General features: G+C 39.4%; 1 protein-coding gene across 1 annotated transcript; it reads right to left on the bottom strand.

Annotated features, from left to right (window-relative positions):
- Positions 1–4764: 4764 nt before the first annotated feature.
- LOC124616413 (piggyBac transposable element-derived protein 4-like) lies at positions 4765–6417 on the bottom strand. Its single transcript, XM_047144719.1, has one exon. The coding sequence runs from the start codon at positions 6415–6417 to the stop codon at positions 4765–4767; it is 1653 nt and encodes a 550-aa protein (XP_047000675.1).
- Positions 6418–9142: the final 2725 nt, after the last annotated feature.

Consider the following 9142-nt stretch of genomic DNA (forward strand, 5'->3'; position numbering starts at 1 on the left):
TCAGGTGCGGAGTTGGTACTTGCCAACTTGCTGTACGGAATAGCAGATGGTAATGGCCGTGGCACTCAACGTTTGTATCGGAAGAGATTTCCAGAACGGTGGTACCCCGACGGAACGAAGTTTGAAGCCATTGGTCGTCGCCTTTGGAAGCATGGGACGTTTAAGCCTACTACTCGCTTCTTTGGGATGCCTGGAAGAAAGAGGAACCTCATCTGTTTGATGAATAATCGTGCATTTGACGACAACCCCAGCGTTAGTGTAATATAGTTAACTGCAACAAGTAATGTTGACAACCTGACTAAGCTACATGGCAACCTGCTGTATCATTCTATGCTGATACGTTCATTGTCCGTGCGTTTCCCATGATGTTTTGAAAGAGTTGCAGAAACTGAGCTCTAACATGGAAATGAAGCGTTTCCGAACCCATAACCATGTAATATATTTTCTTCCTCTACGTGTGAGGAATGTTGCCTAAAAGTTTGACCATGGTGTATGCATCAAAACTTTATCTATAGTCAGGCATAGTTTATTTCAGGTCAGAGCATCCTGGATTTAACTTACACCAGGAAAAAGAGCAGACCGCTTACAACATTTTTGGTCATGTGAAAAACCAGGCAAATGGCTACCGGTCGACCAAAATTCCTCACAATATGTATCAAATTCCTCGTCATAATAATAATAATAATTATAATAATAATAATAATAGAGTGTGGTATGGAGTTTCTCGTGGTTGAATTATCGGCCCGATGTTCTTCGAAACGACAGTTAATACAAAAGTTTATCTTCGTATTTTAGAGAATTGTCTCATGTACAGAAACATAAATAGGAGGACTGTTTTGTCCTGCAAGATGGAGCCACATGGCACACGTCCTGTTAGTCGTTGTATCCATGAGACCTTTATAGAAGAACGCAGAATAAGCAGAGGTTTGTGAGTGCCTCGCTCGCCGGTCTTATCTACTTGTGACTTTTATCCATAAGGATATTTAAAAGTAAATGTGTACGAAAGTAACCGTAAAACGTTAGACCAAATGAAGGGTAACGTACATCGGACTGCTGAAACGATAATACACTTCTACCTTAAGTAAGTTTGAATGCAATTCCATAAGCCCGAAAATTCATCGAGGTTCATGGTGACCAGGAAAGAAATTTGATTTTTAAAAGTCTGTATATTTAAAAGTATTTTCTGATTTTATTTAAAAATTATGTTTTTATAACAAGATGTGTATTCTGTAGTTTTATGTACAAGCGTTAATCTTCATAATAACACTTGCACTTTGATTACACAGGCCAACGATGGAAAAACGTTTTTGCTGAAAATATCTTATTTTTTTGGAATGGGAAATCCAAATGTGATACTTAAAAAATTGTATTACCCATCATTTCTTCAAAATTTACTGTTAAATTTATTAAATTAAGTGATTTTTAAAGAATTTAACAGCTTATATAGTTAAAATAATTTAAATAGGAGGTGTAATGAATGTAGATGAGGTTGGTACCACTGTTGAAAAACATTTGCTGGCAAAAAAGAGGTCGATTCTATGTTTGTGTTAAGGGATGGTGTTTTGTTTACTCTCAACCTAACCTCACTTTCCCCTTTTCCTGTACATGTGCTCAGTATAATGTCTAATCGTGGTCGTAAATCTCTGCTGGCAGTTTTTGTTATATTTGTGGTGAATTCGTGATTTAAAAACACCAAAGAAACATTACAGACTTTGTGAAAAAGGTTTACCTATCATACTTTGGATGTAAACTTGGTGATCAAGATAAATCTTGGGCGCCGCATAAGGTATATTATGTGTGTGTTCAGAATCTGAGAAAAAGGTCCAAAAAGGAGAAAAGAGCCTTTAGATTTGCTGTTCCTATGATATGGAGGGAACCAAGAACTCATTCCGATGATTGTGTTGATATTACTGGTCATAATTCGAAAAACAAGATGGTAATAAGCTATCCTAACCTTCCGTCCGCGATCCGACCACATGGTGTAGATTTGCTGGTTCCTGAACCACCAGGCTGTTTATTGATTCATCCAAAACTAGTTTAAAGACTGTGCTATTACACAATGGCAACATGTATGCATCTATTCATTCTGTACATATGAAAGGAAGCTATGTAAACCTAGAAATAGTGCTGAATAAAATAAGCTATCCTGCTCATGGTTGGATGATATGTGGCGATCTAAAAGTAACATGCATGCTCCTTGGTCAGCAAGGTGGCTTTACCAAATTTCCATGTTTCTTATGTGAATGGGACAATAGGGCTAGGGATCAACACTGGAGCAAAAAGAACTGGATTGTGAGTGAGTCTTTAAAACCTGGTGAGAAGAACATACTAAGCAAAAACCTTGTAGATCCAAAAAACGTGCTCCTACCACCTCTACATATAAAGTTAGACATAATGAAACAGTTTGTAAAGACTTTCCCTAAAGAAGGACCATATTTTAAGTAACTCTGCCAAAAGTTTGGACACATTTCAGAATCTAAACTAAAAGATGGCGTCTTTGTCTGACCTGACATTAGAAAACTGATGTTTGATGTTAACTTTGAATCCACAATGACGACCTTAAATGAGAAACAAGCATGGGTATCATTCAAGCAAGTTCTTATGACATGAAAAAGACCCAGAACTTATTTCTATTATAGCTACAATGTTAAAGAAGTTTAAAACTTTAGGATGTTTAATAAGCCTGAAAGTTCACTTTTTGAACAGTCACCTTGATTACTTCCCAGACAATATGGGAGATGTTAGTGAGGAACAAGGAGAGCGTTTTTACCAGGACATTAAATTGATGGAAAAGCGCTACCAAGGCCGCTGGAACACCACCATGATGGAGGGCTATTGTTGGTCACTTCACCGAGAAGTTCAGCAAACGACTCATCACAGCAAAAGCTACACAAGAAGCTTCAAAGAAAAAAGAGAAAGAAAATACAAACCAATTCCTGCTCACATGTGAAACCTTTATTAACACATATCATTGTTTTAAGTAGCTCATTGTAAATACAAACCATGCTTGTAAGAAAGCTTTCATTAATTTCCCCGTTTACCGTATGGCATAGGATTTTTATACTATATAATAACGACTATGGGTGATACAAGAAACTAAGGCTAGATTTGGAGTCAGTTCATAAAAATCTATAAAGTTCAGTTATCAAAGTAAAAAATGTTTTTCAAAAGTAATTTTTTCGTTGGCCTGTCTTATTATTGACTCCAAGATCCCCGACACGATAGTAGCATTACGAATGCGTAACACAACCATACTATTAGAAGTCCTGTGATCACAGGAGGAGAAAATGAGAAGTTATTTAATTGTGTTATACGCGCTATTTCATTACACAGTATTATCGTTTTTATGGAACGAAAAATGGTGAACATGTATTGCCGCGGAACAGATATGTTCGAAGGAAACTCTAATAATTACTTCTAATTTAGCAGTTGTGTTTTAGTGTACGCAAACCACAAAGCTGCAACAGCTCAGCTCGCTTCTCTATATGTCAAACGCATTACGGTTCCCAAGTGTTGTAATCTCCGTATGTGGGCAACCCACCAAACACAACTGAAAGGCGGTAAACCTAATTCTGTGATACGCGTGCGTGTAAGATCAAACTGACTCGAACAGGACTTTCATGGTAAGCAAAAAAGAATAATTACAGCTCAACATCTAGTCCACGTCGATGCACTAGCCACAGAGCTCGAGCCCGGACTGGACATGGCTGAGATACGAACTCGAGCTTTGTTTAGTGAGTAATTCCCGATCTTTAGCTCAAGTGCTGCAGGGATACCGCAAAAGCTCTAAATCATTAGGTTGAGAAGCAGAAGATTTTATCCATTACGCCATCTCATTCAACTGCATATCATAAATCGTCAAATGGAAGATGTCCTTTTGTATGTTTTCTCAGAAATTGATATTTCTAAAAAATGTGTAAATTATCAAGATTAGCTAGCTTTACTAGGCATGGTGCCATCAAAGGTGATACGCCCCTATTTGCCATCAACCCTTTAACTGAGTTATCTAACATGTTGTAGGGGGGCATGCAGTTCAGCGTGGCATCCAAACCAAAGAACAACGGGATTTTTTATTTTGACCAAAACTGCTAAGGGGGAAAGAAGTGATCTGTAACAGATTAAAACCCTCGGAATGACCGGGGATCGAATTCGAAAGCTTTGGGTTCATAGTGCTCGCAGATGTTGCTTCTCTATAATTTCAGACAGAAACGAATCATTCAAAATGGAAAAGGTAAGGAAAGAAAATTATTGGGTGTTATAAGTGTACCCTTTCCTGTTTTGATGCCTTTAAGATTTTAAAATAGTAGCTTTCGAATTGAATTTCGTGTTAATATTAACAGTCTGAAATAAAAAATTCCAACTTCGTAATTCCCAAATCTTTACGTAATAAACTATAAGACACTGGTCTTTTACAACTCAAAATTTAAAGTGTCTAGCACTCTCTGTACCAGGCCTATTTTATGCACCCGTCCCTAGAAACCGGGCAATTTTACCAATATTAAAAAAATTACTGCATCAAATCTACTGTTTGGATTGTGGCAAATTTGGTACCATCTTGAAGCTGCACATTTCTACTTTAATTCTGAGTGAAAGAAACTACTTTACAATGCACAGCTTTAAGGTACAGTTATAGAAATCACTTAGATGTTTTAAGAATTTAGAAAAAGTCATACGAATAAGGGAATACAATTGTGATTTATTTTTAACCAAAATTGTGGCACTACATTACATGTTTCTGATAGTATACAGTATTACATATAAATTTCACACAGAATCATATTGTTTTTTAGTGTGGAAAATTTTAAAGCAAGGTTCCAGGCAGAGTGCAACGCCACACTGTTCACATTCGTATCGTGTCTCTTTGCGAGAAGCCTTGCCACTCTGTTTCTTGCTCCTGGAACTGCACACGTGACACACACGAGCAGCATACTTCTTAGTAGTTGCAGGTATGTGCTGCAAAAAATGTCTCTTTGTTAGCCGACCTACAGTTCCTTCATTTCTTGGAATGAATTCAAGTGTGTCGTCTTCAACAAGCTGAACTGCAAGCACTGTTATAAAGTCTGTTATTGTAATTTTCTTCCTGTGCACTGCATTGTACAGCCAAAATGCATTTGATACTCCCATAAGCAGCAAATGGAAATATAATTTTCGCCACCATTTCACAGTTCTGTGCTGGAACGGATTGTACTGCAGGCGTTGGTCTCCAATATCCACTCCAATTTTATTGAGGTTGTAATCAAGTACCTGAAGTGGTTTCAATACTACAGACCCATTTCTCTTAGTATGCGTACCAAATGTTGCTTGATGCCTTGTAGACAATGTATACACATCTCTCTTATCTTTCCACTTCATTGCCAATACATTATCTTTACGCCGAAAAGACATTTCGCCCTTTTTCAGCTTAGCAGATACTAAATCTTTAGGCAATCCTTTCCTGGATTTGTTCACAGTACCAACAGCTCCAGTGCCTTTCTCTGCCAGTTGCTGAAATAGCTCTGGACTGGAATAAAATCGATCTAAATACACAGTGTGGCCTTTGTTCAGCAAGCTGCTGTCAGACAACAATCGCAAAATAACCGCAGACGAAGAATTGTCAACAATATGCTTACCAGCATAAACTTCAAAATTTACAACATAGCCACTACTGGCTTCAGCAACAGCATATACTTTCAGTCCATACTTATGAGGCTTATTTTGCATGTAAACACGGAAACTCACACGACCTCGAAATGGGCAAATTCCTTCATCAATTGTCACTTTTTCTGAGGGACGATATGCCTGGATACATCGCTCCTTCAAATTATTATAATATGGCAAAACTTTGTAAAGTGGATGAAATCCATCTTCGCCTGGTTTTTTCTGATTTGAATTGTCAACAAGATGCAAGCATGACAGTATCTGAGTGAAACGCAAACGGCTCATGACATGGGGACAAAAGTTACAACTAAGAACAGGATTAGTGCTCCAATGGTCCGCAATTTTGGGCTTTTTCGAAACACACATGTGGAAAATAATACCCAAGAAACGCCTCATCTCACTTATAGTCACTGGCTTCCACGAACTCAAAACTGAATGGGGCTTCAGATTATTTCCTCTTCTTTTCTTCTGTATTGTCTGTGATGCATACAAATTTGTCTGTCTCTTGAGTTCATTTACGTCACTGTCAGTAAGGAACACTTTACTGCAATCCAGTACAGAACTCGACTCATCAATATCCACTAGTATCTGCCTGGGTGTCGTGTTGACAGGCAGAGGTCGGTAGGTGTCAACTGCAGTCCACTCACTGTCTTTCGGATACGGCACAGCTGCTGGATTTGAAGCAACACCTTCAACATCATTCTCGTCTTCATCTGAAGACAAACTGTCATCAATCTCGTCTTCTAAAAAGAATATCACATTATGTGTAACTACATACATCGTTTACACATGTTCAACAGATATGTGCGTACTGCACAATTACGTGGAAAATTCGGAAATACGTACCTTCAAACACACCATTGCATTCAGAATCGTCTGAATCACTCTCTACATTATCCAGAGTGTCGCTATGATTGATCAAATCCGCAATTTCTGCGTCTGATAAACCGCGCCGAAACATGATGACAAACAACTGAATGATATACAGACTGAGAACGCAAAGATAAGTTTTAACATGAATTACAGCGCTGCCGTGACATCTATGGACGCATTTTGTTAATAAACATCTGAAAAACGTATAGCGCTGGCCAAACCCGTAGAAATAACGTTGCAGTGTTTTGAATGAAATTAAAAGTAGCGGCCCGTAAATTTTACGGGCTTGGTGATTTTCGCGCGATCCCAGGCCCGTAAATTTTACGGGCTTGGCGCTTAGAGTGCTAGAGCTTCAGCGTACGCTTTGACTTACTTTGCTGTAAAGTATTTGGATTCTTCGGATATGCTTTTGCTTCCATTTTAAGATTAAGATATTTCAATCAATTTTATATCAGTGTGCAGCACATAGTATGTTGCTGATCATTGTAACCTATCTCAGATACTGTATCAAATTAGTACACTACAGGTATAAACATAATAATCAGATGAGAATAATCATTTACAAGAAAACTAATTTTTTCCTTTGGTTCAGTAATTAAAAAATGATATGTATATGTGACAAGCAGACACCTGTAGTGAATCATGGCGGCTGCAGCTCATTTTATCTAGGTCTTCCCTGTGCCTTCTATCACTGGCGCCCAGGTAGGCGGCGTGAATTTAACTTAACAGTTTTCGTAGACGATCGCCGACTCAGGGAGTTTGAAATAGGACGGCATTGGGTTGTGAGGGGATAAACGGAAGGAGGGCCGCAGCGTAAGGTATCTCACGTGCGTTTAGTGGTTTTTCCTGCCTTTGGCTGTGTTTGTGCCGAGATCGACTTGTCGCTCCTTGGGTAGTGGCAATCAAATTGCTATATCGACGGTGTTCTCCTACGGCCATCAGTAGATTTGCACTTCCCTGTTTATCCATGCTGTGTGGACCTGAAAGTTTGCAGTTTTGCCCTCGTCATTTTGGCGTATGCATTATTGCAAAATTTTGAGGTCAGTATTGCATGCGCTCTTATATCTATGCCTCATCTGTTGGTGCCTTAAGGATCGCTGAAACATTTTAATTGATTTTGATTAATCTTGGCTACAACCGTGTTGTACTTTTGCATTTATTACAACGGTGGAAATTTTGGGTGCAAATTAATGACTGTGCTTGCGTTAGCGATTATGTGTACCACTGAGACCTTTACTTGTTGTGGATTACCAAGATCATAAGGCGTGCAGAACTTTAAAATTAAACGGTTTACTCGTGAGACTTACCTCTCACCTCATGTGTATGGCAGTTTGCTGTTTGAGCTTTAGTGTTTAATGAAGATCTTTACTCAGTTTTATTAACATGGTCATGAGCCGCGTGGCATAATTCCTGTTCACTAAGTTTGATATTCTTTAACGTTTTGTAAGGTTTGTAATTTTACCTTTTAATTATTTTAAGGAAAATTCCCTGTATTAATACGTGTGTTTTGGGACTAGGTTCTATAGGGTTGTCAAACCTGAAGATTGATTTAAAGAAATACTCTTGGTAATGCCTAGCCACTAAGTATTCCGTAGGAGGGTAAGCTCAATCATTTATTTGTTCTATCTGTTTGATTCAGGTAGGCAACTGGCCTTGTATTTTTGGTGTAACGTTTACTTAAAGTGTTTGGGGAGACGTTAATTATGATACACACATCAAAAAAAGTTTTTCATCAACCCCGATTCCGAGAGTTCCGGAACCTGTACAGAAAATTGGAGTAGATATGAAGATATACATCATTTCCCCCCTTTTTATTGTTCATGAAAACCACACACTGCATGTTGTACCACCATACAGTGAAACCTTCAGAGGTAGTGTTCCAGATTGCTGTACACATCGGTACCTTTAATACCCAGTAACACGTCCTCTTGCATTGGTGCACGCCTGTATTCGTCGTAGCATACTATCCACAAGTTCATCAACGCAATGTTAGTCACGATTGTTCCACACCTAAACGGCGATTCGGCGTAAATCCCTCAGATTGGTTGGTGGTCATGTCGTCCATAAACAGTCCTTTTCAATCCATGCCACGCATGTTCGATTGAGTTTATGTCTGGAGAACATACTGGCCACTCTATTCGAACGATGTCGTTATCGTGAAGAAAGTCACTCACAAGATGTACACGATGGGGGCGCGAATTGTCGTCCATGAAGACCAATGCCTCGCCAATATGTTGCCGATATGGCTGCTCTGTCGGACAGAGGATGGCATTCACGTATCATACAGCCGTTACGTCGCCTTCCATGACCACCAGCGGCGTATGTCGGCCCCACATAATGCCACCCCAAAACAGCAGGGAACCTCCACCTTACTGCACTCGGTGGACAGTGTGTCTAAGGCGTTCAGCCTGACCGGGTTGCCTCCAAACACGTCTCCGACGATTGTATGGTTGAAGGCATATGCGACACTCATCGGTGAAGAGAATTTGACGCCAATCCTGAGCGGTCCATTCGGCATGTTGTTAGGCCCATCTGTACCGCGCTGCATGGTGTCGTGGTTGCAAATGTGGACCTCGCCATGGACGTTGGGAGTGAAGTTGCACGTCATGCAGCCTATTGCGCACAGTTTTAG

This window comes from Schistocerca americana, chromosome 5 (assembly GCF_021461395.2).
Source record: "Schistocerca americana isolate TAMUIC-IGC-003095 chromosome 5, iqSchAmer2.1, whole genome shotgun sequence".
NCBI classification, from domain to species: Eukaryota; Metazoa; Arthropoda; class Insecta; order Orthoptera; family Acrididae; genus Schistocerca; species Schistocerca americana.

Bases quoted from the DNA above. Each gene is read 5' to 3' on its own strand.
- LOC124616413 (XM_047144719.1), bottom strand. From the start codon at position 6,417: ATGTATGTAGTTACACATAATGTGATATTCTTTTTAGAAGACGAGATT.